Source organism: Gossypium raimondii, chromosome 10 (genome assembly GCF_025698545.1).
Source record: "Gossypium raimondii isolate GPD5lz chromosome 10, ASM2569854v1, whole genome shotgun sequence".
Lineage (NCBI taxonomy): Eukaryota > Viridiplantae > Streptophyta > Magnoliopsida > Malvales > Malvaceae > Gossypium > Gossypium raimondii.
In genome coordinates, this window is record NC_068574.1 from 8678710 (window position 1) to 8706466 (window position 27757).

Genomic DNA, 27757 nt, shown 5'->3' on the forward strand with positions numbered 1-27757 from the left:
CTATCTTGATTCAGTCTGAGTCTGGGAAAAACTATATGGTGTATAATGATGCGTCTCATATCGGTCTTGGTTATGTTTTGATGAAAAACAGTAAGGTTTTGGCCTACGCCTCGAGACAACTTAAGCCACATGAACGTAATTTCATAACTCACAACCTCGAGCTAACAGATGTTGTTTTCACCTTCAAGATTTGGAGGCACTATCAATATGGTGAGAAGTGTGTCATTTACACAGATCATAATAGCCTTAAGTATCTCATCACCCAAAAGGAGTTGAACATGAGGCAAATGAGATGGATAGAATTGCTCAAGGATTACAATTGTACCATTGAGTACCATACAGGAAAGTTGAACATTGTGGCTGATGCACTAAGTAGAAAGTCGATTATTGATTTGAGAGCTATGTTTATCTAAGTTGAGCTTGACTACTAATGGAGGTTTGCTTGTGGAGTTGCAAGTGTGACCTACCTTAGTGGGTGAGATTCGGTCGAAGCAATCTTTTGATACGTCTCTTGCACCTTGGTTTAGTTAGATTGAGGAGGATAAAACTACATATCTTAAGCTTAACTCTGAAGAAGTTTTGTGTTTTTTATGGAGATACTGTGTGCTTGATGATCGAGATTTGAGACAGTCTATTCTTCGAGAAATGCATAGTAGTCCATACACTATTCATCTTGGAGGGAATAAGATGTACCGTGACTTAATGGAGCAGCATTGGTGACCTAGTTTTAAGCGTGAGGTAACCGAGTTTGTGAGTAAGTGTTTGACATGCCAGCAAGTTAAGGCTGAGCATCAATTTCCTTCTGGTTTATTACAGTCTATTCAAATCACTTAGTGGAAGTGAGAATGTGTGACTATGAACTTTGTTAGTGGGTTGCTTTTGACACCTACTAAGAAGAATTTAGTTCAGGTAATTGTGGATAGGCTGACTAAGTCAGCACATTTTCTTCCTATTTGTACTGATTATTCATTGCAGAAGTTGGCGAGGTTATATATTTCCAAGATTGTGAGACTTCATGGAGTACCGATATATATCATTTCTGATCGGGGTCCTCGATTTACATCTCGATTTTGGAAGAAGCTACACGAGGCTTTAAGTACTCGATTGAAATTAGCACTGCTTTTCACCCACAGTCTGATAAGCAGTTAGAACGAGTCATCCAGATTCTTAAGGACATGTTAAGGGGTTTTATAATCGACTTTAGTGGCAGTTGGGAGGAGCATTTGCCACTAGCAAAGTTTGTATATAACAAGAGTTTTTAGTCGAGCATTCAAATGGCTCCTTACAAAGTACTATATGGTCGCAGATGTCGTACACTTTTGTGTTGGACTTAGCTGGTAGAAAATAAAGTACTGGCTCCGTATGTCTATAACAAACAATTGCAACTCCATTACGTCTGCAACGGAAAAAGGTTAGGGTTAGTTAATTTATTATTTTTCAAAAATCTAGTGACTGCTTTATTATTGATTTAATATTGATTTCAAAATTGAGTAAATGATTGATGTAATTTATGATTTATGTTATAGCTTTCTTCATTATTTTCATTAAATGGTACTTATTTTCTTAAACGTTACGCTTTTGTATTATTCATATTCTCTGAAAAAAGAAAGCCTCTGAAGAAGCACAAAACAAAAAACTTAAAATTTTCTTTCTGTATAATCAAAGAGAACCGGACGCGTGTGTTTAGTTCTATCTGGGATTTGGTGCTTGAGAAAAATCCTTGAGGAGTTTTGGAGGCGGATCTCTCTTTTGCAATTGGGAGCTCTTCGTTGCGGTAAAATTTTCAATTTTTTTATAGGTTTTATCATTCCGTTGCCTTAATTCTTAGCTGACCGTGTTTTTTTTTTTTTTTGAGTTGTTTGAATGAAATTTTTGCGTTTTTAATCTCAACAGTCAATTAACGTTGTATATAAAATGTTTGCTGTGAAAAAAATCGAAAAATATTTGGATTCCCGAAAATGAAAGCAACCCCAAGAGCAAATTATCATCTCTATTAATTTTGTTGATCTTTGTAATTTTCTTCTTTTCGTTTAATAATACACGATAAAGTTCTAATTAAGGGCGTTGATTTCATTGGGAAAGATGTCAGTTGGTTTTCTTCAAGATTACTGAACTTTTTCATAACCCTGATCCTCGGTAGCATTCTCCGAAGCCAACTAACCATTAATTCTTTACTTAATAGCATTAGGTGAATATTAGATATGCTTGCCGGTGATGTGCTAATTTAGTTGTGGAAGTAGTAGTGTTTTAGGAAGTTAGTGTCTTCGTTCTGCAACCAATGACCTTGGACATAGACACACACACACAAAACTGAGGAACCTTAACAGTGAAAGATTTATGTTCAAGTGTAGGGTGTCTGTGATTGTCTGGTAAGGCGTCCTGTCATTTTGTTAGAGCTAAAAGTGATGCTGCAAAAGATTTATCATGTCCAAATTATGTTGTAACACTACCAAATACAAATCCTGCTCTTATGTTTAAATTTATGCTTTTTGGTATCTACGGGGAAATATAAATTGACATTTTATAACTGTGTGTTTTACCCTGAGTTTGTTATCAAGAGATGGAAACTGTAAATGGGGAAGTATTTATTCTTCATAACCTTGTCAGATGTTTTTGCATACTTGAGGAGTGATTTGTTTCCAAACTTACTACTTTTTCTTTTTCGTGATCTATAATTTATGACAAAACAATTAATCTGGAAGTTTTGTGACTGTTCTATTTTGGTGTTGTTAGAATTTGATGGATACCAATAACTGGAGGTCTACTCCTCCCAGTGGAGAGCCCACCACGGACACAGGCGATTGGAGAACCCAGTTGCAGCCAGATTCACGACAAAGAATCATCAATAAGATGTAAGTGAATTTTATGATACTATTTTTGGTGAAGTATACTTAACTTGCTGAGAGTATTTGGCATGTTGTCCGTAGTCTTAGTTAGTATTGTTATGAACCACACATTCCCATTAATAACGCCTTATTTCCTCTTCCAATGTGTTTTCTTTGTTTTGTAAATACATGGCTTGAGAACCAAAGCTTGTTCTTTTAGTCTTAACATGAGTTTGGGTACAAAAAATATATGGACCACATATCTGGAACCTGATGGGGGCATGTGGCGGAGCTATTGTGTCCAACTTTATGCATATCCAGATTCATCATTTAACGAATTTATGTGATTGAATAAGGATCCAATTTGCTTTTATATCTTTGGCTCCTTTTAAGCTTGGGACCTGTTATCTCATTCAAGCGGAGTATGAATTGGTGGTTCTCTTTTGTTCTTACTGACTGAATTATGACTATTCATTAAATAACTTATTGCTGTAATTGACACTAGCAGAGCTGCCTTTCTACATTGTTATCCGAACAATGGCAATTATGGTTGTGGTCTATCTGAATGTAACTGATATATGAAGGCCATGATAGTCATAGTTTATTTTGGGTGAACTTTGTTAAATCCAATGTTGTGGCTTCATGATATTTAAATGTGACTGCCCTAAGAAAGTTAGGAAGGAGAATTTTGTGGTTCTTATATTATATCCTGGTTATTTTTCATTTGATTTTGTGTTGCTTTACAAACCTGACAACTTGGTCCGTAGCATTCATTTATGTAGCATTTGAAGTTTCTCTCATGTATTATATTTGTGTGATCATAACTTATGCAATGCCCTATGTACCTAGAATGGAGACATTTATGAGGCACCTTCCATTTTCTGGTCAAGACGGTTTAAATGAACTCAGGAAAATAGCTGTAAGGTTTGAGGAAAAGATTTTTACTGCAGCAACCAGCCAGGTAATCATAAAAAAGTAGCATTCTTTAACATGCTTGGACTTGATGTTTACCTATATTTTTTGCGTATCTTTTTGTTTCTTTTTTTGTCCTATAAATTTGCATAGACATGTACACATTCCGACTCCTTACCTAGACAACTATGTTTGAAGTAGATATAGATAGAAATCTAGCGAAGAAGAGAGAGAAGAGAGGGGAAAAAAAAGATGCTAAATGCAAACTCAATATTAGGTGTGGTTAATATAACATATTTGAAAACCTTACCTTGTTTTTGAATAATAAATTAACCTCAATGTTGTTGTCTGCATTCAGTCTGATTACCTAAAGAGAATATCTTTGAAGATGCTTACAGTGGAGATCAAGTCTCAGAATACTGTACCCAACACAAGGGATAACAGCATACCGCCTGATCCAGGTAATAGCAAAAAACAGCATTTTGCTTTCATGCTTGTAGATTTTCCATGTAGTTATCTTTTCTGTTCTTTTACATGCAGAGCTGTGTAACTTACAACATCTGCATATTTGCTGTCAAAAGCTATTTGAATGAAACTTTCCTATATTTTATCATTGTTGTCCCCCTCTTGAAGGGTAGCAGTTGTTTTTCAGTGCTGCATGCACCTTTGTATGTGCTAGAATAAGTTTTTCATCATTCTTTTTCTTCCTCGTTGTATTATTCAATTTCCCTGCATGTTCTAATTCTAGTTTCTTTTTGAATGAAATAGTTATTGTTTTAGTATTTTTTTGTTCATCTTGTTCTAAATGTTTCTCAATTTTGTTCTGGTGGGTTCTTCTCTAACTTCTCTTTCTGAATATAAATTTCTTGGGTAGGTTCTCAGGGCATGCAGAACCAAGTTCACAGTCAAGGGCAATCAATTCCTATCTCTTTACAAAGTAATCAATCTCAAGCACAACTGTTACCCCAGAGTGTCCCGAATAACATGGCGTCTGCTGGAGTTCAAAGTTCTGCTGGTTTACAATCTGAAATGCCTGCCGTCTCTGGTCTAACCCTGAGTCCTGTATCTGATGTTGTAGAACAACATGAATAGGTAGTAATTAATAGCCTTAAGATTAAGTCTTTGTAGGACGATATTTACTACTTTGGCTTTATCGTGCTTATGCCTTGGAATAATTCTACATTACTTTAAGATTTTAGGTTTCTAATCGGATTTGGTAATTCAATTTTAATTAGGGTTTTAAATTGGGATTTGAGATTTAATGTTTTAAAATTGAATTTGAGAGTTTGAAATAAATTTTGGGAACAAGTTGGAATTTGGAGTTTCCATCAATATTTGGGGATTTAGGGTTTTCGAAAACAATTTTAAAATTTAGGATTTTGAACAATGATTAAGGTATTTAAGGGTTCCGAACAAGGATTTTACGAGTTTGGGTTTGAAACAAGATTTAGAATTTAAGGTTTTTTGGAACTTAGTTTTAAGAATGGGGTTTTCAATTTGCTTCAATCCATTTCAAAGGGTTTGAGGTGGGTTTCAAATGGGTTTTATCCGAATTATATTTGTCAATTTTAATCTAAACCCAAAAATTAATCTAGTTCACTTGAATTTTATTCTATTTTTATTTGATATGATCATAAAAGCTATCATAAACTCATCTAACTTAAACCCGAAAATGACTAGAACTAGGAAATGGTCATACCAATTTGAAATGCCTAGTGCTTGAAATGATCAAACAAATATCCAAAAATGACCTAAAACCAAGTGTGAATACAACGGTTCGGTTTTTTGTTGTGTCGAAAAAGATTGTTTTTGGGACTCTGTTTCAGCAAATCGAGTACGTAATTATTAAATAAAAATATTTATAGAGTTATTATATAGGTAAATTGAATTTTGATAAGTAATTTAGTTGGATTAAGGCTTAACTAAGGTTTAAGGACTAAATCGTAATGTCCAATCGTATAGATTTTAATTAGAAATTAGATTGAAGGTTTAAATGCAATTAATCAAAGGTCCAAAATAGCAATTAGACCCTACTTAATTTAGACTTAGTACACGGTAAGAAGCCATTAAGCTTAATGGGCAAAATTATGATTAATTAAAAGTAAAACATTTTAATTAATTATAAGGTTAATCCATGTATATAAAGCTAAAATCGGTGGAAAGAGAGAGGATTCTCATCTCTTTCAACTGAACCAAAGATATAAGCAAGAAGAAGATGCCATTGATAGGGGTTTCAAAGCTTTCAATCAGTAATTGGTTAGTGTAATTTAGTCTTTTTCTAGTAATTTTTATGTTTTTGAGATCATGGGAGCTTAATCTAGCTAAATCATGTATCAATTTGTAAAACTATTAAAGTTTTGAAAGATGCCATTGTTGAGAATTGAAAATTTTAGGTATTAAATTGATAGGTTTTAAGCTTAGATATGAAAAGGACTAAATTATAAAACTTAATTGATAGTTTCGTACATTATGGACTAAATCAAATAAATTGTAAAATTGGTTGTATAAATAAGAAATATGATGTACCTAATGAGTAATAGTGAAATCAGATTTTAATTCAGAGTTTTAAATTGAAAGTTATATTAATATTGGTTTTAGGGATTAAGTTGAATAAAATGTAAATTTTGCATAAATTGATAATTGATTGTGAATTAGCTGAATATTGATAGTTTTGTATGTTTATGATAATCCACAGCTAACATTGAACTGGATTCGTCGAGAGGGAAAAGAAAATCCAAAGTTGTCGGCAAATAGCTTGGAATTTCCTATTTGCATTTCTATGATTCAAGACCTATTTAATTATTGCGTTTTCATGTCATTTCACATCATATATTGTTGAGGTAAGTCATTGATGACTATTTGGGTTGATTTGGTATGTTTGAGATTGATTTTCAAGATAGGGACTAAATTGAATAAAGTACGAAACTTGAAATTTACTTTATATTTGTTAATTGACATGGAATTGTGTCGAAACATGCTATATAAGTTATGGAATTTGTGATATGTTGATCGATCTATGATTAGCAAATTGTAAATTGAACTATACATAATGAATTGGAAATGAAATACCTTATTAGCTGTTCAGATCGAGTCGGATATAGTTGACATGCCATAGGGTCAGAGTACTGAGTAAAAACATTGTTTTTGGGAAATTCGGAGTGGTAGATATTATGCTTTGAGTCATCGTTATCAGACAACCCGAAGTGACAGATTAATTGAGATGAGAAAACCATTGTTGTCGGGAAATTTGTGGTGGTATTATATATTGTTATAGTGTCATCATTGCCGGACAACCTGGGGTGACGGATACGTGTATCCGTTCTGAGTCCTTGTTGGTCAATAGGGTTATAAATGAATAAACTAATTCTGAAATGTGGAGAATAAAGTGTAATATGAATTGTGTTTGTAATATGAATGAATATGAGCCCTGAAGGGGTCGGTTGTGATTGAAAGAGTCATCAAGCTTGTAATTTGTTAAGAGCTATGCATGAGTATTGATAATAAAAAGATGTTGATGTTATGTACCCATTGTCTTATTGATAAATGAAAATTGGTAAAATTTGTGTGCTTATGTGATGAATAAAACATGAAATGAATTTAAACAAGTTAAGTAAATTGGTAATATAGAATGGATAGATTTTAATATTGGTATTAATATGAATACATGATATGAAAAGTAATTGGTATAAAATGATAGGAGATTGAATTAACTATTGAATATATGCATTGCATAATTTAGGCATAATTGCAAAAAATACCCTCAATGTTTGGGGGGTTTTGGTTTTGTGCCATTGACCTTTTTTTTTATAAACACTCTCAATGTTACGATTTAAAAAAAAAGTCCAATTTTAACAGTAAACGTGAGTTGACCGTCAGTCAAATGGCAGGTCAACGAAATAGCTTATGTGGCATGCCACATAAGCATAATGTTATATATGATGTCATCAAAACAAAAAAAAATCATTTTTTCCATCTCATTTCTTTTTCCCTCTTCCTCTCTAAAATATTTTTTTCTCAATGCTTTCCCATATTTTCTCTCTTTCCAAACACCCAAATCTGGATTATCTTATTTAAAAACATGATTCAAAATTGAGGAACATGTGACTAACCAAGAAAACACAATATTACAATCTTATAACAAAGAAAACATGATTTAGATTATATAACAAAGAAAACATGATTTAGATTATCTACCCTGTCAAACCAGCTAACCAAGAAAAGACAATATTACAACAAGAGCCTAATATTCTCTAATCTTTACAAGAAACTGACTTCTTTAATCTTTGGATAAGCTGCAGGCAAGACTTCACAATAACATGAGACCAACCTCTCTGACTGGCCAAGGAGCAGAGTTGACAAACTGTAATGGTTTCAGCAGAGGTGTAAGGGCGTTATCACCATTAGAGTCCCTGCAAATCATTGCAATATCAAATTATGCATCACAATTAAGCTTCGATCAAAGGCGAATGAGGTTTTTGCCAATTTAGTGAATCTTTGCCATCACTTCCAGCCCCAGAAAGAGGCAAAGAGATCCTTGTTCACACAACTCAAAAAAACTTCTAGGATTGTTCTAAAAACTGAACAGTTTTTGGCCTTCCATAGAGGCCAACTGCACAAACCAAACAAGCTCCTTCAAATCAATAAAGACAAACATAGCTAGAAGGTTCGCAACATCATCCCCAACATTTCTTAAAACTAGATAAGCCTTCTCGTCTTGTTTTATAATTGAACTTCAAATCGAGAAAAAAAATGTGTTCTGACAATTCTGACTCATGCTCACATTTTTTTTTCAATACTTTCCCAGATTTTCTCAATGCTAAATTTGGAGGTTAAAGTTGGTAGATCCAGCTAAATTAGTATAAAATGGGATGTGGGATTTGTTGGGTTTTTGTTAAAACACTAGAAAGTTAACTTCTTTTTGTTGTATGGATTTGTTTTATTCTGTTTAGTTAGTGAGAAAACTAAGAAAAATGGTAAGAAAACTGAAGAAAATGGATTTCATTAGTTTGTATGCCCTTTTAGATGTTTGGTATATGCCATTTCATTAACAAAGATGTGTTGATTAGAAAAAACTACTAACTCATAGAGGCATTGAGAAAATCTAGAAAGAGAGGAAAAAAACTAAAGATGCGTTTGGAAAGAGAGAAAATCTGGGGAAGCATTGAGAAAAAAAATGTTTTAAAGGGGAAGAGAGAAAGAGAGAAGAAGAAAGAAGATGGAAAAAATGAAAAAAAATTTGTTTTGATGACATCATCTATGACATCGTGCTTATGTGGCATGCCACATAAACTATTTCGTTGTCCTGCCATTTGACTGACAGTCAACTCACGTTTACCGTTAAAATTGGGTTGATTTCTAAAAAAATCGTAACATTGAGGGTGCCAATAAAAAAAAGGTCAAGGGCACAAAACCAAAAACCTCCAAACGTTGAGGGTATTTTTTTCAATTATGCCCATAGTTTACTATAAATGTTTTGAATCATAGATTTACTACTGAGCGATTTGCTCAGCGTATGGTTTGTTTTCTATGCACAAGTCAGGCTTTGTTCGTAATTCTTGAGCATTGACTTCAGCATCCAATCAACGATCCCGGAATCAATAGTGTTTGTTCATTTTTGGCTTTTGTTATTAATTAACATGTACCTAATAGGTTAAGTCATGTTGGTTTTGATATTTAAAAATGATATATGTTTGTTAAGTAATATATACATATATATATATATGCAATGTAGATTTGCCATAACTTAATTTGAGTATGATACATGTAATGGCTATATAATTTTGGTATGTCTTTGAATCCTTTGCTATATGTTCTATATGATATGGAATGGTTATTTGAATGACTAGTTTGGTATAATTTTAGGTATGTTTTGGATTAATTGAATATGGTATTTTGATGCATCTTGAATGGTTGAAATAGAACTTTGAAATAGGTATAAAAAAAATGTACATTTTTCCAAATGTAAGACTTAGTGGACTGTCCCGATATCGTGATACTGCACCCTGGATATCGCGATATTAGTTCCGTTCCATTTTGAAAACCTTGCAATTTGGTCCTCAGGTTGGGAAACTTGACTCTTGTCTTCGAAATCACGATATCGAACCTTGGATATCGCGATACCCACCTGATTAAATTTGAAGTTTGGCTACTGTATTTAGTATCACGATATGAAGCCTAGGATATCACGATACCCATTTGACATGTTTTGAAAATTTTCAATTCAGTCTTGATTCGACCTTAGGTTAACATTAAAGCTTTTGTAAGCTTATATAAGACCCGAGAATGTTTATTTATCATATTATTTTCTTATAATGTTCTTATTTGATTGTTAAATGGCTTGAATTGTATTTATTTGGTTCGTAGTTGCTCCGGCAACAAATGTGGCATATTGTACCTTGGACCCAGTGATGAGGTCGGGTATAGGGTGCTATAGTCAAACCCAAAGAATTCAAAATGATTGACCCAAAAACTCAGTTGGTAAACTTGAATGACCTGAACCTAAAATCAATGGTCATACCAATTAGAAATGCCTAGTACTTGAGATGACCAAACGAATATCCAAAAATGGCCTAAAACCAAGTGTCAAATTTAAAGAACTCAAAATGATTGACCGTCGCCAAACGTGCGAACGTTTGGACATAAAATACTACAAGAAGAGATAAAGAATTAAATAGCAGTGTTCTCAAGTATACGAGTTAAATTGTAATATAAAAGTGTTACAATGGAACACCGGTAAACCTTCCGAGGATCATACCTAATGGAGGATGGATTAAATTCAAAATTACTTCTACAATAATAGGTCTAAACAATAATCACCAAAAATCATATTACGATAAATAAGAACATTAAAATTAATATTATGAAATAAAAAAAACAATTAGATAGAAATAAATCAACGAAGAAAATCTCAATTAACAGACAGAAGATTAACTTGCAACAATGGTTGTAATTAACATCAAAACTCGGGTTTGTTTTAGTGAATTAATTATTAACTAACCAGTTTTATCTTTCGGCCTCTACTAATTAATTAATCGACCAATACTCACTTATCTTTCAACCTCACTTTCTTAACTGGGATAAATTACGATTTACTTGGTAAACTTATCTTTTGATATTGTTTAACCTAAATTACTTCCTAGGTCGTTAATCCTAGGGTTTAAGCACACATAAATTTATACCAACTAATTTGTATGAGAAACCTCATTCTTCCGTTAATCACTCTTACATCTACTCGTTAATCTCCCTAAAGGACTTAGTCACTTATCGATTCAATTACCATCTTCATCAGAATTAAATTAATCATGCAAAACAAACAAAATAAATTAAAACGAGAGAATGATAGAATTTGATCCTTTTGATAAACTAGATGTGCTTGGATCCGCGAAATCCTTTAACAATTGTTAAGATATCATCGTTTGCAAGAGAAACGTAAAAGAAAATTATGAAAATACTTAACAACGAAGACTTGGACTCAAATTAAATCCAAGTGGAAGAAAAAGAAAGTAAAACTAAATTAAAATCCTAAATCTACTAACTAAACCCTAAAACGGCTTGGCCAAAAGCTCCCAAGCTTAACCTATGTTTAACTCTACATAGGCAAAGTTAGCAGCTCAATTTAGGTCAAATACAAGTCTTAATCACATTAAACATGGGTTGTGTGGACGAAAACACCCTTAATGAATTTTTGCCCTCCGTTAGACCTGTGTCGCGACACACAACTTCGAATGTAAATTCTTGAATTGGCTCGGTTGTGTTGCGACCCCGAAGGCTTGTGTTGCGACTCGACTATCGTTCCTGATGCTTTTGGGCCTAAAAAAGGTGTTCTACAAACTCAATTAAAGCATTAAAACCACCTTATGGCCGGTATTGACCCAATGGGTCAACTAACTCGAAATATTGTGTAAAAATGCTTATTTTGCAATAATTTAACTCTAAACTAAGAAAATCGAATATGCAATAAAAGATACTAAAATATCTAGAAAATAAACTTGTTAAGTGTCGAAAATTACCTAAATTGCCATTACGATTTGTGGCAGGCCAATGATTGACCCAAAAGCTAAATTGATAAACTTGAATGACCTGAACCTAAAATGATTCGAACTCGAAATGTTTGAAAGTTTTTAAAACTCAAAATCAACCCAACTAGCTTAATTGCCCCTATACCAAGTTAATATATGCAAGTTTTTTTTTTTGGAAGTTATGAGTGTAGCCCAGTTGCAATTACAAAGAATATATTCGAATAATTAAAACTATAATTAATCATTATAAAACTCGATTAGATTGATAACCAGAATATCTAGGCCAAAATAAATCTATACAAGGTCTATATTGGGTGAGACATAAACCGAAATAAATATGAACTAAGAACTCACACATGATTTACCTAGAGAGAGTTTCGAATTTAAGATCTTGAATTTTCTAGAGCTTTAACCTTGTCATTAAACTAAGACTTCATTAGCTGTAATTGTATAAAACTATTATCAGCATGTTTTATTTTTTTATTTTTACATTTTAATATTTTATGTAAAACATGTTAAATATTTAAATTTAAATTTAATTATATATTAACATTGAGATAAATTATTTTTTCCTTTAATGTTTTTACTCTTATATTTTAGTCAATTTCTTTTAGATTACAACATTCTAAATTAAAGCATATAATTTAATAAATTCATCTCAAGATTAGTAAATAATTGATAAAAATTAAATATTAAATATTTATTATTTTGTAATTAAAGCAGAAAATGAATAAATTAAATAAAAGTACATCAATAAATAATAACAATAACAATAAGCTACTTATTTATTTAATTTGCTTAGTAATTAGATCTCAAGTCAGTCTATGTGACTTTTTCTCAAAATTGAGGGATAAGAGGATATCTATACCATATGTAAACTAATGTCCAAATCCTTCTATTCTGCAAATAAATCTATTGTCACTTGTCCGAATAAACAAGTAAAGTTTTCTTTGTACGAGATTTTAAAAGGAATAGTTTAATTTCAGTTTTGGTCCTTATAATATACTTGATTTTTAAATTTAATTTTATACTTAATTTTGACATAATTTAATACTTCAACTTTTATAATATCGATTTAAATACTCCATTCAAAATGTTGACATAAATGTCAAAATACACAACCATTTACTTCTTTATCAAGATTATATAATTATGGTAAAATTTTAGTTTTGGTTCCTATATTATGCTCAAACTTGAAATTTAATATCTATACTTTAATTTTGACATGATTTGGCACCCTACTTTTTAATATCATTAGTTAGTCTAAATATCTTATTCTGATTAAAATATTTAAGTAATTTTAAGAATTGCCAACACCGTTAAAATTCTCTGTTAAATTCAAATTTATTAGATTGCAATTTTTGTAACATGGGCAACAAGTGAGTAAACCTAATTTTTAAATTCAAAAGTAAAGAGAATAAATTTCCAAAAATATATTGAGATTAAATATAAAATGAATGGAGAGTATAGAGACTTAGAACATATTTTGATCTTTAAATTTTTACTCTATAATTTGGTCTAAAAAATTAATCGACCCAATGCAAAGTGTGATGAAAACCATACTAATTATTAAAACAATAACGACCACCTCGCCAACATATTCTTTCACTTAGAGACTAAAATCAACAAATTCAAAAACTCCACGATCAATTTTGACCAAATAATAGCAAAAGGATTAAATTCGAACAAAATAAATAATAAAAGGACTATTTATAGAATTTGATCAATAAGTTTGCATGATTTAAAAGAAATTTCCAATTCAACCCAACCTAAACTTTGGTTTATATATCTGACCTATCTTATTGTCTCCATTTTCTTTTCCATCTTGTCTTCTTTTGCTTTCTTTTCAACCAAACAAATAAGCGCTCATAAGATTTTCCTCATTCTTTTCATTGAAAAATACTTATTTTCTTAAGCGTTACGATTTTGTATTATTCCGATTCTCTGAAAAAAAAGAAGAAGCCTCTGATCGTCTTTTAGACGCACAAAACAAGAAGTTCAAAATTTTCTTTCTCTATAATCAAAGAGAACCGGATGCGTGTGTTTAGTTCAATCTGCGGATTTGGTGTTTGAGAAAAATCCTTGAGGAATTTTGGAGGCGGATCTCTCTTTTGCAATTGGGAGCTCTTCGTTGAGGTAAAAAAATTCAATTTTTATAGGTTTTATAATTCTGTTGCCTTAATTCTTAGCTGAACGTGTTTTTTTTTTTTTTGAGTTGTTTGAATGAAATTTTTGCGTTTTTAATCTCAATAGTCAATTAACGTTGTATGTATACATGTATATTTATTTATTTATTTATTTAAAATGTTTGCTGTGAAAAAAATCGAAAAATATTTGGATTCCCGAAAATGAAAGCAACCCCAAAAGCAAATTATCATTTCTATTAATTTTGTTGATCTTTGTAATTTTCTTCTTCTTTTCGTTTCATAATACACGATAAAGTTCTAATTAAGGGCGTTGATTTCATTGGGAAGATGTCAGTTGGTTTTCTTCAAGATTGCTGAACTTTGTCATAACCCTGAGCCTCGGTAGCATTCTCGGAAGCCAACTAACTATTAATTCTTTACTTAATAGCAATTAGTTGAATATTGGATATGCTTGCCGGTGATGTGCTAATTTAGTTGTGGAAGTAGTAGTGTTTTAGGGAGTTAGTGTCTTCGTTCTGCAACCAATGACCTTGGACATAGACACACACACACAAAACTGAGGAACCTTAACAGTGAAAGATTTATGTTCAAGTGTAGGGTGTCTGTGATTGTCTGGTAAGGCATCCTGTCATTTTGTTAGAGCTAAAAGTGATGCTGCAAAAGATTTATCATGTCCAAATTATGTTGTAACATTACCAAATACAAATCCTGCTCTTATATTTAAATTTATGCTTTTTGGTATCTACGGGGAAATATAAATTGACATTTTATAACTGTGTGTTTTACCCTGAGTTTGTTATCAAGAGATGGAAACTGTAAATGGGGAAGTATTTATTCTTCATAACCTTGTCAGATGTTTTGCATACTTGAGGAGTGATTTGTTTCCAAACTTACTACTTTTTCTTTTTCGTGATCTATAGTTTATGACAAAACAATTAATCTGGAAGTTTTGTGACTGTTCTATTTTGGTATTGTTAGAATTTGATGGATACCAATAACTGGAGGTCTACTCCTCCCAGTGGAGAGCCCACCATGGACACAGGAGATTGGAGAACCCAGTTGCAGCCAGATTCACGACAAAGAATCGTCAATAAGATGTAAGTGAATTTTATGATACTATTTTTGGTGAAGTATTCTTAACTTGCTGAGAGTATTTGGCATGTTGTCCGTAGTCTTAGTTAGTATTGTTATGAACCAAACATTCCCATTAATAACGCCTTATTTCCTCTTCCAACGTGTTTTCTTTGTTTTGTAAATACATGGCTTGAGAACCAAAGCTTGCTATTTTAGTCTTAACATGTGTTTGGGTACAAAAAATATATGGACCACATATCTGGAACCTGATGGGGGCATGTGGCTGAGCTATTGTGTCCAACTTTATGCATATTCAGATTCATCATTTAACAAATTTATGTGATTGAATAAGGATCCAATTTGCTTTTATATCTTTGGCTCCTTTTAAGCTTGGGACCTGTTATCTCATTCAAGCGGAGTATGAATTGGTGGTTCACTTTTGTTCTTACTGACTGAATTATGACTACTGCTGTAATTGGCACTAGCAGAGCTGCCTTTCTACATTGTTATCCGAACAATGGCAATTATGGTTGTGGTCTATCTGAATGTAACTGATATATGAAGGCCATGATAGTCATAGTTTATTTTGGGTGAACTTTGTTAAATCCAATGTTGTGGCTTCATGATATTTAAATGTGACTGCCCTAAGAAAGTTAGGAAGGAGAATTTTGTGGTTCTTATATTATATCCTGGTTATTTTTCATTTGATTTTGTGTTGCTTTACAAACCTGACAACTTGGTCCGTAGCATTCATTTATGTAGCATTTGAAGTTTCTCTCATGTATTATATTTGTGATCATAACTTATGCAACGCCCTATGTACCTAGAATGGATACATTGAAGAGGCACCTTCCATTTTCTGGTCAAGATGGTTTAAATGAACTCAGGAAAATAGCTGTAAGGTTTGAGGAAAAGATTTTTACTGCAGCAACCAGCCAGGTAATCATAAAAAAAGTAGCATTCTTTAACATGCTTGGACTTGTTGTTTGCCTATATTTTTTGCGTGTGTATCTTTTTGTTTCTTTTTTTGTCCTATAAATTTGCATAGACATGTACACATTCCGACTCCTTACCTAGTCAACTATGTTTGAAGTAGATATAGATAGAAATCTAGCGAGGAAGAGAGAGAAGAGAGGGGAAAAAAAAGATGCTAAATGCAAACTCAATATTAGGTGTGGCTAATATAACATATTTGAAAACCTTACCTTGTTTTTGAATAATAAATTAACCTCAATGTTGTTGTCTGCATTCAGTCTGATTACCTAAAGAGAATATCTTTGAAGATGCTTACAATGGAGAACAAGTCTCAGAATACCGTACCCAACACAGGGAATAACAGCAAACCGCCTGATCCAGGTAATAGCAAAAAACACCATTTTGCTTTCATGCTTGTAGACTTTCCATGTAGTTATCGTTTCTGTTCTTTTACATGCAGAGCTGTCTAACTTACGTTATCTGCATATTTGCTGTCAAAAGCTATTTGAATGAAAATTTCCTATATTTTATCATTGTTGTCCCCTATTGAAGGGTAGCAGTATTTTTTCAGTGCTGCATGTACCTTTGTATGTGCTAGGAATGAGTTTTTCATCGTTCTTTTTCTTCCTTGTTGTATTATTCAATTGCCCTGCATGTTTTAATTCTAGTTTCTTTTTGAATGAAATAGTTATATGTTGAGGTATTTTGTTGTTCATCTTGTTCTAAATGTTTCTCAATTTAGTTCGTGTGGGTTCTTCTCTAACTTCTCTTTCTGAATATAAATTTCTTGGGTAGGTTCTCAGGGCATGCAGAACCAAGTTCACAGTCAAGGGCAATCAATTCCTATCTCATTGCAATGTAATCAATCTCAAGCGCAACTGTTACCCCAGAGTGTCCCGAATAACATGGCATCTGCTGGAGTTCAAAGTTCTGCTGGTTTACAATCTGGAATGCCTGCCGTCTCTGGTCTAACCCAGAATCCTGTACCTAATGTTGTTGGCCAGAATACGAACATGCAGAACATGTCTGGAATTTCACAGAACTCATTGGGGCAAGGGATGTCTTCCAATATGTTTGCTAATCAGCAGCGGCAAATGCCAAGGCAACAGGTGCTTCCACAACAGCAACAGCAACAACAACAGCAGCAGTTATACCATCAGCAGTTACAAAATCAACTTATAAAACAAAAGTTGCAACAGGGAAATCTTCAGCCGTCACTTATGCAGTCTCACATGCAGCAACAGCAGAACCTGTTACCACCTACTCAGTTGCAATCTTCTCAGCAATCCGGTATGCAAACATCATCTGTTATACAGCAATCTTCCATGCAATCGACTCCCCTTCCTGGTCTTCAACACAATCAGCAATCTTCTTTACAACAGTCAAGTCAGTCCATGCTTCAGCAGCATCAACAGTTTAGACAGCAGCAACAGGCACAACAGGCTGCTAGTAGTGGTATTCATCAACAACAAACACCAATGACACAGCAGTCAATGATGCCTCAGCAGCAGCATCAGCATCAGCAGCCACACATTATGGGACAACAGACAAATGCTGCAAATTCACAGCAGAATCAATTAATAGGACAACAAAATAGCATTGCAGACATGCAGCAGCAGAGGTTGCTAGGCCAGGCCAATAATCTTCCAAATCTGCAGCAACAGCAGCAGCAGCAGCAGCAGTTAATGGCTCAAAAAAACAATATGTCAAATATCCATCAGCAACAGTTGGGTCCTCAGAGTAATAGTTCAGGATTGCAGCAGCAGCAGCAGCCACATTTGATTGGAGCCCAGTCTGGTAACTCGAGCATGCAAGCTAATCAGCAATCTTTACACATGCTACCCCAGCCTAAGGTTCAACTCCAAACGCAGCAGAGTTCACCTAACTTGTTACCACCAACTCAAGTGCAAACATCCCAGCAGCCACAGCAGCAGCAGCAGCAGCAACTGATGTCGCAGATGCAAACACAGTCTACTTTGCAGCAACAGTTGGGTTTGCCACAGCAACACAATATGCCGCAAAGGCTTCAAGCATCAGGTCAAGTATCAAGTTCCTTGCTTCAATCACAAAATTTGACAGAGCAGCAAAAGCAGTTGTATCAATCACAGAGAGCTGTTCCGGAGACATCATCAAGTATGTTTTTGAATCTATGCCATTACCTACTCTTGTTCTTTGCTTGGTTGCTTTGTTATTTAACTAACCTGTGCAATTTTTACTCTGAGGATGCTATTGTTTTGCATTGCATTTCTACCCAGAAAGAAATTTCCTTTCCAACTTTGGGAGATGAATAGAAAACCCTTTTGCACTTGTGATATGCTATCACACATATTGTTTAGATGATTAGTCCTTGGCTAACAAAAATACATGTTATCATAATTACTGGCAACCTTGCCTTCATCAGCTGATCATTGGCATTGCCTGGCTTTGGGTGGGTTTGGATGGGCGATTGGGTGCGGTGCGGTTCGTTTAGCTTACTTTTTGTCTCACGCTACAGTATCTAATCTTACCGCCACCGCTGTTTTTACACTAATCGCAAGTAAACGTACCGCTCATCCAAACTCACCTTTTGTATAATACAAAAAGCATTGTGGTCACCCATGCTACCGCTAAGGTTTTGAAGGCTGTGACTGCACAATTATATTACTCTTAATGCTTTGCTGCAGTTATTTTGCTACGGTTTCATCAAACCACAGGCAACTGCTGGATTTTAATCTCCTTGCTTTATCAACAAACAATTGGTTCTCTTTTATTCAATGAGTTTTTTGCATCAAACTAGAGGGTCAATGTACTTGCAAATGTAAGAGTTTTTTTTTAAAAGATGCAAAATGAATGACCAGAAAAGCAAGGTGGTTAACACATGCATGAAATGGCCAAAAGGATTTCGAGCCTCAAAATTGTTTTAGTGGTGCTATGATCGAGCCTCGTGGCTTTTGTTCAGGCATGAGATTTGTGCTTTAGATTTGATTAATTTTATGTGAACTTTGTACTCCTCGAGTCTAATTTGGGCGATAAATTTTTTAATGCTTTAGTTTGACTCACCGTTATTAGCTTTAGCATATTTATCTTTCAATTAATGACAGGCTGATAGCAGGAAATGGTTGACTTGCTTTAGGTCTTCTTTCACATGATTGCTTATCAATAATGTACATCTATTCCAACTGGTCTTCTTTGTTATATTAGTTTTTAGCTTGAGAAAGTTTAAAAGTAGCCTTGAAAAATAAGAATGATATTTGAACTATGAGTCATGTTTGTTACAATAGGGAGTCAGAATTACAAATTGGCTGCTTTTGTACTGTAGACAGATATCTCAGAGTATCCTAAAAGAAAAAGGGCATTGAAATTGGATTGTAGGAAGTATGCTTCTTAATGAAAAAGCTTGGATATACATGGTTAGTTGCAGGAACTGGTAATGAAATTCTTTTATTTTTCATGTCCAAAATATTTAATGGTTTCTTCAAATGCCTTTCAATTGTACCCCATGGCGGGTCTGATGGAATTTTATGGCATAGGAATTTGATTATTGGTTGCAACATTCCCTTCTATGCATGTATACCTTAATTTGCTATGGGACTTGGTGGTTTTTTTTTTTTTTTCTAATATACCTTTCGTCTACAAGTTATCTATTTCAATGTTCTTTTTCATCTTCCAAAGATTTTCATTTTACTTATGTATGCACGGTTTATGCATTTTTTTAGCATCTTTAGATTCCACAGCTCAAACAGGGCTTGCTAATGGAGGTGATTGGCTGGAAGAGGTATATCAGAAGGTGAAAACTTTCTTTACTCATTTTGCTATAGATAATATCATACTTACAGCTTGGTTTTAGGTTCAGGAAAGTGGTTCTAAAAGGGAATATTAGAGTATCTGAGGATGTGTCTCTCAACAGGAAATATAAAACCTAGGAACTAGCAACTTAGAATAAATTTGGTAAAAGAAATTAAGGCATTTTATTATTTTGTTACTATTAATAAGAACTGGAATCTTTTGGCTTTGTCTTAGAAGAATGAAAATAAGATTTAAATCTTTTAGTGCTCTACAGAAGATTTATTTAATTGTTGAGCAAGAAATAAGGCCAAGGATACCCTGCATGCTTGACTTCAAATTAATTATCTTTATTGACTCCTTTGTTTCTTACGTTACTAAAATCAGTGCCAGCTATTCAGAGAAAGGGAAAAACCTTTACGTTTCGTATAAACCATGAAACATGGATGCATTGAGTGGTTTAATTGTTAGTTAACCAGTCTGTGCCTGATTTTACATTGCAGATCCTGACCTTGAAGGAGACATACTTACCTGAATTAAATGAGATGTACCAGAAAATTGCTACCAAGTTGCAGCAGGTAGGTTTATTTGTTGCATAATCTGATATATTCATTCCTAGCATCCAAAGAGTGGTAGAACCCTTTTGCACCATCCTCAGATGCTGGATCTACAGATAAAGTTTAGAGAGGACTTCAGTGCTCTTCTTTAAAATTTTTTATCCCATCCTGCTTTTGTGTTTCTACCTAAATCCCTCTTCTAGGCAGTGTCCAGTGGTCTCACTTATGCTTAATATGGTGAAATAGTGCCTTGTAATTTTATTTGGGTCATTTAAAAACAATTCCGTGTTCCATTTTCCAGCATGATTCTAATCCAGCACAGCCAAAGTCTGAGCAGCTTGAAAAGTTGAAAATATTCAAGACCATGTTGGAGCGCATCATAAGTTTCTTAACAGTTTCCAGAGCCAATATAACACCCCCTTTCAAGGAGAAGTTGAGTTCATATGAGAAGCAGATAATAAATTTTATAAATTCCAATAGGCCAAGGAAGCCTGTCTCAGTGCAGCAGCAAGGACAGCTTCCTCCACCTCATATGCATTCCATGCAGCAGCAACAACAATCGCAAATTAGTCAGACACAGTCTCATGATAATCAAATGAACCCTCAGTTGCAGTCGATGAATTTACAAGGTTCTGTGCCAACAATGCAGCCTAACAACATGACAAGCATGCAGCACAATTCTTTGTCGCCTGGGGTTTCAACAGCACAGCAGACCATGTTAAATTCATTACAGCCAGGCTCCAGTTTGGATTCAGGACAAGGTAATGCCCTTGGCCCAGTACAGCAGGTTGCTCCAGGACCCTTGCAACAGAATCCTGTGAGTACCTCCCAGCAGACAAACTTTAACAGTAACAGTTTGTCATCACAAAGTGGATTAAGTGTCCTGCCGCAAAACATTAATCCTCTTCAGTCAAATTCCAACATGCTTCAGCATCAGCATATGAAACAACAGCAAGAACAGCAAATGCTGCAGTCACAAAAGTACAAGCAACAATTTCAACGTCAAATGCAGCACCAGCATATACAGCAGAAGCAGCAGCTACTGCAACAACAACAACAACAGCAACAACAGCGGCAGCAGCAGCAACAGCAGCAAGCAAAGCAACAGCTGTCCACTCATCAGATGTCCCAGCTGCATCAGATGAATGATGTAAATGATATGAGGCAGGGGATGGGTGTTAAGCCAGGGGTATTTCAACATCTCCCAGCAGGCCAGCGTCAATCTTATACCCATCAACAGTTGAAACCAGGTGCTCAATTTCCTGTTTCTTCACCTCAGCTACTTCAGGCTGCATCTCCTCAGATTCCTCAGTATTCTTCCCCACAGGTTGATCAGCAAAACCTGCCATCTATCTCAAAAACTGGCACTCCCTTGCAATCTGCAAACTCACCTTTTGTTGTTCCTTCTCCTTCGACTCCCTTGGCTCCATCACCAATGCCCGGGGAATCTGAAAAACCTGTTCTAGGCACTTCTCTCCCAAATGTTGCTAATTTGGGACATCAACAAGGGACTGGTGTTCAAACAGGCTCCCAATCCCTCGCAATTGGCACTCCAGGGATATCAGCCTCACCTTTGCTTGCTGAGTTCAGTGGTGCAGATGGAACTCATGCTAATGCTCTGACAGCTGTTTCTAGCAAGTCAAATGTTACAGAGCAACCTCTTGAACGTTTAATAAAAGCAGTTAGTGAAGCTCAATCTTGAAACTTCTTTCCCCTTCTTTTGTGTTTATTGTTTTTCCATTTTTTCTAGAAGGCTTTAGAAGTTCTTTGTCCTTTTCTTCTTTTAATAGGATATTGAATTAATTTGATTTTTTTATGCACTGTGAATTTTAGGTGAAATCCATCTCACCTACAGCATTGGGTGCATCTGTAAGTGACATTGGCTCAGTTGTCAGCATGACTGACAGGATAGCAGGTTCAGCCCCAGGTAATGGGTCTAGGGCTGCAGTTGGCGAGGATCTGGTTGCCATGACGAAGTGTCGTCTGCAAGCAAAAAATTTCATCAGTCAAGATGGAATGAGTGGCACAAAGAAAATTAGGCGCTACACTAGTGCCATGCCCCTAAATGTTGTCTCATCTGCAGGCAGTTTGAATGATAGTTTCAAACAGTTGACTGGTTCAGAGACATCTGAGTTGGAGTCAACTGCAACATCTAGTGTCAAGAGGCCAAGAATTGAGGTATTATTTGTTGCTCATGGTGCATGTTTCCACGAAAGTATTCTGCTGTGTTTTTAGGTGCTTGTTTTCAAAAATTTAATCTGAATTTCTATATACTGCCACTAATGCCAAATTGGATGTTCATCACTCCATTTTGGAATGTTTTAAAGTATATTTTCGTTTCATTATTAAACACCTAAACCTCTTACTTTGTATATATTTTCCTTTCATAATACTTTGGTACCTATCGCATTAGAAGCCATTAAACATTAACTTTATAAAAATCTTGAAACTGTAACTTAAATAACCTTAAAGTCAAAGAACTTTGTAAATCTGCTGCATATCTTGCTTTAATTCTATTCCGGAGGAATGAGTTTGTTCAAGTTGAATAAGGTTGAAGTTTATGGAGATTGCTCATTGAAGCTATAAAAAGGAAAGAATGTACATATTATTACCAAGGCTTTAAAGAAACTGAGAATAAGGCAAAGAGAAACCTACTTTCGTTGATTGAAATTGGAGTATTTATAGAGCAATACTCAGCTAACAAGAATTCAAAATAATAGTTCAAAATATCCTTATAAAAGAATTTTAAATTTTTTGATAAAGGTCATGCACTGTTAGGCTTTAACAAATGTTGTAGCAAAATTAATTTGTATGTATGAACTCAAATATTTGGCGTGAGTCATCATTGTCTTTACTTGGTTACATTTAAGCTTGTGATTAAGGTAAAAATAGATGGCAGCATAAATAATGGTGAAGAAAAATTTGTGGGACTTTTCAATACATGCATCATTGTTAATTCTTGTTCTGAATCATATGGTTCTTAGGTATCTTAGGTATTCTTCTCTCCTGTTTCTTGTAATGTCTATAATATTGGTAAGCATAAATTATCAAGCATAGATAAGATGCTTCTGAATTCAGTCAAGTAAACCTGTAATGAAAATATTAGTTATAGATTCTATCAAATCATGTCTAACCCTTGGAATTCAGCCACTAAATTTCATGGTCATCTTTACCTTCAAGCTTTATATAATGTCTGAAGTGAATGGAAATTCAACCTGAGGTTTTTAGCCAAAATCCTCCTAGTTTCTGCGGTTATATTGGTCAGCAATGCATGGAATGTAGGCAGTATATTTTTCTGACTGCCATTCTTCTTTCTGATGTTAAATCACCTTGTGTCAATGAGAACCCTGGCATTTTGGTTTCTAAGAATCCAACTTCTGCATAGCTATCTGGTGCAGACGAGAAATTTTATATATGACTTGGTATTGTCTGAGATAGCTGCAGTTTGCTTTATATGATCAGATATAAAAGATTACATGGGACCTATTGCAGGCAAATCATGCCCTTTTGGAAGAAATAAGGGAAATAAATCAACGACTTATAGACACAGTGGTTGATATCAGTGATGAAGATGTTGATCCAGGTGCAGCAGCTGCAACTGCTGAAGGGGGTGAAGGAACCATTGTCAAGTGCTCTTTCAGTGCTGTGGCTCTCAGTGCAAACTTGAAATCACAGTACATGTCGGCACAAATGGTTAGCTTTCAGATCATGGAAAGAACCTGATGTCTTAACCTGAAGTATTATGATTTCCTTTGAATTATCTCTTCTGTGTTGCTATGCAGTCACCAATTCAGCCCTTGCATTTGCTAGTCCCCACAAATTATCCAAATTGCTCTCCAATCCTATTAGACAAGTTCCCAGTTGAAGTGAGGTGAGGAAACATTTGCATTTGAATTCCAATCTTTCTCTTCTTTAAACTGTTTGATTTCTTATTGTTAAAATAATCACGCATCATGGTTTGTTTCTCTGTTTGCCCATCTTTATTTTATTTGAATACAATTTCCAAAAGTAAAAAGTGCAAAGCGATAATCTTTCTTATGTTTGAATGTGAGATTGCTGGCCTGTTATTTTGATTGAGGATGAATGAATCTGGTGCAAGGAATACTATTGTTAATTGTAAATATCATTAACTATATTTAAGGATTTTCAGTATCTGAAGGAAAACTCTGTAAGCAGGTTAAGATCAAGTTGGTTTGAGTCTAAATGTCTAGAATTGATTTTTCTGCTTGAAAATATTTTTTTTAATCTCATATTCTGTTTCACAGCAAGGAGAATGAAGACCTTTCAGTGAAAGCGAAGTCTAGGTTTAGTATATCACTGCGCACCCTTTCGCAGCCTATGTCACTTGGTGAGATAGCAAGGACTTGGGATGTTTGTGCCCGAGCAGTTATTTCTGATCACGCAAAACTGAGTGGGGGAGGCAGCTTTAGTTCAAAATACGGGACTTGGGAGAATTGCTTGAGTGCTGCATAGCCATCTATACAGACTCTAGTAAAACACCTAGATCAGCTTTGTTTTGTGCATAAGCAGTTTTCGGATGCATATATTTATAATAAAGTCGGTTCAAGGGAACAGCCTCAGGTGATGTTTGCCGGCTTGAGAGAACTCCCGAGGAGAGTTCATAACTTGTGTCATTAGGTAATATAATGTTATAGACTTGTAGGGTCTGGAACATGCTTAGCATTTTGATCAATTCTTCTGTTCAAAACAAGGCTACATACATTATCATATTTCTGGAGAAATGCGGACTCGAATTATGATAGTTATCAAAACAAGTTTGTTCTGTTTGTGGTTAATAAATAAAAAGTGCAGATTCACGACACTATCATTTATTTTGCACAGTATTACTGAAGCTAGGTTAGCCGGATCTTTTAATTTCTTGCTGAAGACATCTAAATTTTGTACATCATTACAGAGTGTTTTGCGTGTATGGTCTCAATTTCACCATGAATGGAGCAGAGACAATGTCATGTCATCTTTTTGGCATGAAACACGTGTCTGGGACCGCTTCTATTCAACCAAACCAAACTAGGTTAGGAGGAGATGGTAGAGAGCATGCATTGTTTGTTCCCGTACATAAAGAGCTTTTAAAGTGGTAGGCCAGCTATTAGTGATATGAGCTTTGAACAACAATTAGTTTTTATAGCTTTTTAAAATTTGAATTTAATTTGTATTTTAAAAATTTTATCTTTTGGTTTTGTTTTTTGAATACTTTTCTCGTCATTTTTTTACTTGTAATAGAGTCACTTATCAATGAAGCCTTTTTTTTTCATTCTTTCAAAACCTTTTATGGTATACAAAGTCACCTTGATGGCACCAAACTCGTTCCACCAAAACAGGTTGAAGAGAATAATGCCACCCAAACAAATCTTACTTATTGCATTCGGTTTCGTCTAGATTGACTCAATTGTCAAGATTGACTCGTGTAGCAAGCCATGATGGCTTCTATTGATACTTCACAAAAAGCATGGGCCCTTTTGCATGCTTTATATGCAAACAAAAGACACACGAATTTATAATCTTACAATCAAGATCTTCTTTAGTGGTCTTGGTCTAGAGTATCGAAAAGTTTCCACCTCTATTCAAACCTACCAACACCAATAAAGTACAAAGAATTTTTTCAAAAACTTGTTGATCATGAATTCCTTCTCCAATATGAGGAGAAACAAATGTCTTCTCCTATCACTGTTGCAGTTGTACAACGCAACACCAATCATTCTCAATTTTTGTCCAATACTAATCGCATCAATCAATCTAAATCTTATCGACCACAATTGGTTTGTCATTAACAACAAGGTTCCTAGCATGCACAAGTTATCAATAATACTAAATACCGTGTTTAGTGTCAATTATGTGATAAATATGGTCACATTGCACATCTTTGTCACTCCAAGTCTCATAATCATCAAGATGCCAAGGCTAATTTTGCATCTTGGAATGCACAACGTGCTCCATCTCAGATTTTTCGATATTAGCACTTCTTATCATCTCATTATTGATCCTCAATCTCTTACCAATGCTAATTAATATAAAGGCAACGAGGGAATTTCTATGGGAGATGGTAATATTATTCTGATTACTCACACTAGTACTGCTAATTGGTAAGCAATACATTATGTACCTTTCATTAAACAAAATCTCAATTCTATTTCTCAATTTTGTAAAGATAATCAAACATCTATTGAATTTTTTTCATTTTATTTTTTGGTGAAGGATCTGATTTCGAGAATGCAGTTGATGTTTGGCCAAAGTAATGATAGGCTTTATGTGCGGCCTAATTTTCCCCCTCCCCAATCATACTTTGTTGCAAACAAAAATTATTTTTCCATTTGGCATTGAGTATTGAATCACCCAAATTCTCGCACTTTGTTTTTTATTCTGAATAAAAATTCATTACCATTATCTACATTAGAAAACCTTTCTTTTTTTAATGCCTGCTCCTCAAATAAAAGTAATAGACTAACTTTTTATCAAAATACATAAATTTTATCTTTCTACGCCAATGGTGGAGAAGAGTTACAAGGTCTCGACTCTTATCCTCAGTCTTATGGCATAGAGTTTCAAAGCTGATAACACTCTAGAATAACGTATTTTGATGTATTAATTATGTATTTATTCTGAGTATGATCCTACTAATTTGAGCTATTTATGATCTTTTATCTCATAGGGACTAAATTAGAGGTAAAAGTAAAATTAAGGGCAAAAAGCGTGAATTTAGAGATAAAATGGGCCAATGTGCGACACAAGGAAAAGTTGGTGCCAAAAGTGTAAGTATGGAGGAAACAAGGGTTGAAATGCAAAAAGAACAGATTTTATTCTATCAGACTCTATTTTAATTATATTAGGATAATTAATATTAAGATAATTATTAAGGATTATTTAATTTTAGGATTTTATTTTATTTATCTTTATTTATCTTCAATTAAATGTATTTATCTTTTGGGAGTTTAAGTAGGATTAGACTATCTCCCCTAACACTATAAATAGGGGGTGAAGTGACTCAAAAGGCATCAATCTTTTTCTGTAAACACTCTCTTCCGAAAAGTCTAGGCTTTTGTTCTTTTCATATTTCCTTTCAATAAAATCTTCATTTTTGTTTTATTTATTTTCTTTTCCACCACAACCATGAGCCACTAAACCCATCTAGCCGAAGGTTGTCGATATTCCCCAAAAAGAGTTCTTGAGGCTTAGAGTCCGTACTTAGCCTCATGGCCGAGTATTCATCATTTCTCCGCACTACAAGGCTGACGCTTCTGTCCATGGCCCTTAAGAAGTAAGCTTTTCAACGTATGCAAAGGCGGCCGCTTTGTATGTTTTGGGAAGGTTGCACAGTCGGTCGGTTCATTAGCTTACTGCATCAGAGGTTGGCAAGCCCAAGAGACAAAATGACGTGGGATTCGCCATTGAGAAGCGTTGATCTAGCATAAAACGATCCCACAGAAGCGATTGTTGGCTAGAGTCAGGTTCCACTAAATCGTAAGTCTAAA

The 27757-nt window shown here is 34.4% G+C and overlaps 1 protein-coding gene across 4 annotated transcripts; it reads left to right on the forward strand.

Moving 5' to 3' along the window:
• Window positions 1–1557: 1557 nt before the first annotated feature.
• Window positions 1558–25092, forward strand: LOC105776257 (mediator of RNA polymerase II transcription subunit 15a). 4 transcript variants are annotated; one of them, XM_052622101.1, is made up of 12 exons: window positions 1558–1774; window positions 2734–2852; window positions 3675–3786; window positions 16230–16332; window positions 16747–18084; window positions 19647–19717; window positions 20217–20291; window positions 20572–21951; window positions 22104–22448; window positions 23763–23963; window positions 24053–24141; window positions 24536–25092. In XM_052622101.1, exons 2-12 carry the CDS (start codon window positions 2740–2742, stop codon window positions 24741–24743), a joined length of 4035 nt encoding a protein of 1344 aa, XP_052478061.1. In that variant the 5' UTR covers window positions 1558–1774; window positions 2734–2739; the 3' UTR covers window positions 24744–25092. The 4 variants fall into 4 exon arrangements, with proteins under 4 accessions (XP_052478061.1, XP_052478062.1, XP_052478060.1 ...); XM_052622102.1 differs by lacking the exons at window positions 2734–2852; window positions 3675–3786 and adding exons at window positions 14881–14999; window positions 15804–15915; XM_052622100.1 differs by lacking the exon at window positions 16230–16332 and adding an exon at window positions 4096–4198 and having other exon boundaries at window positions 1559–1774.
• Window positions 25093–27757: the final 2665 nt, after the last annotated feature.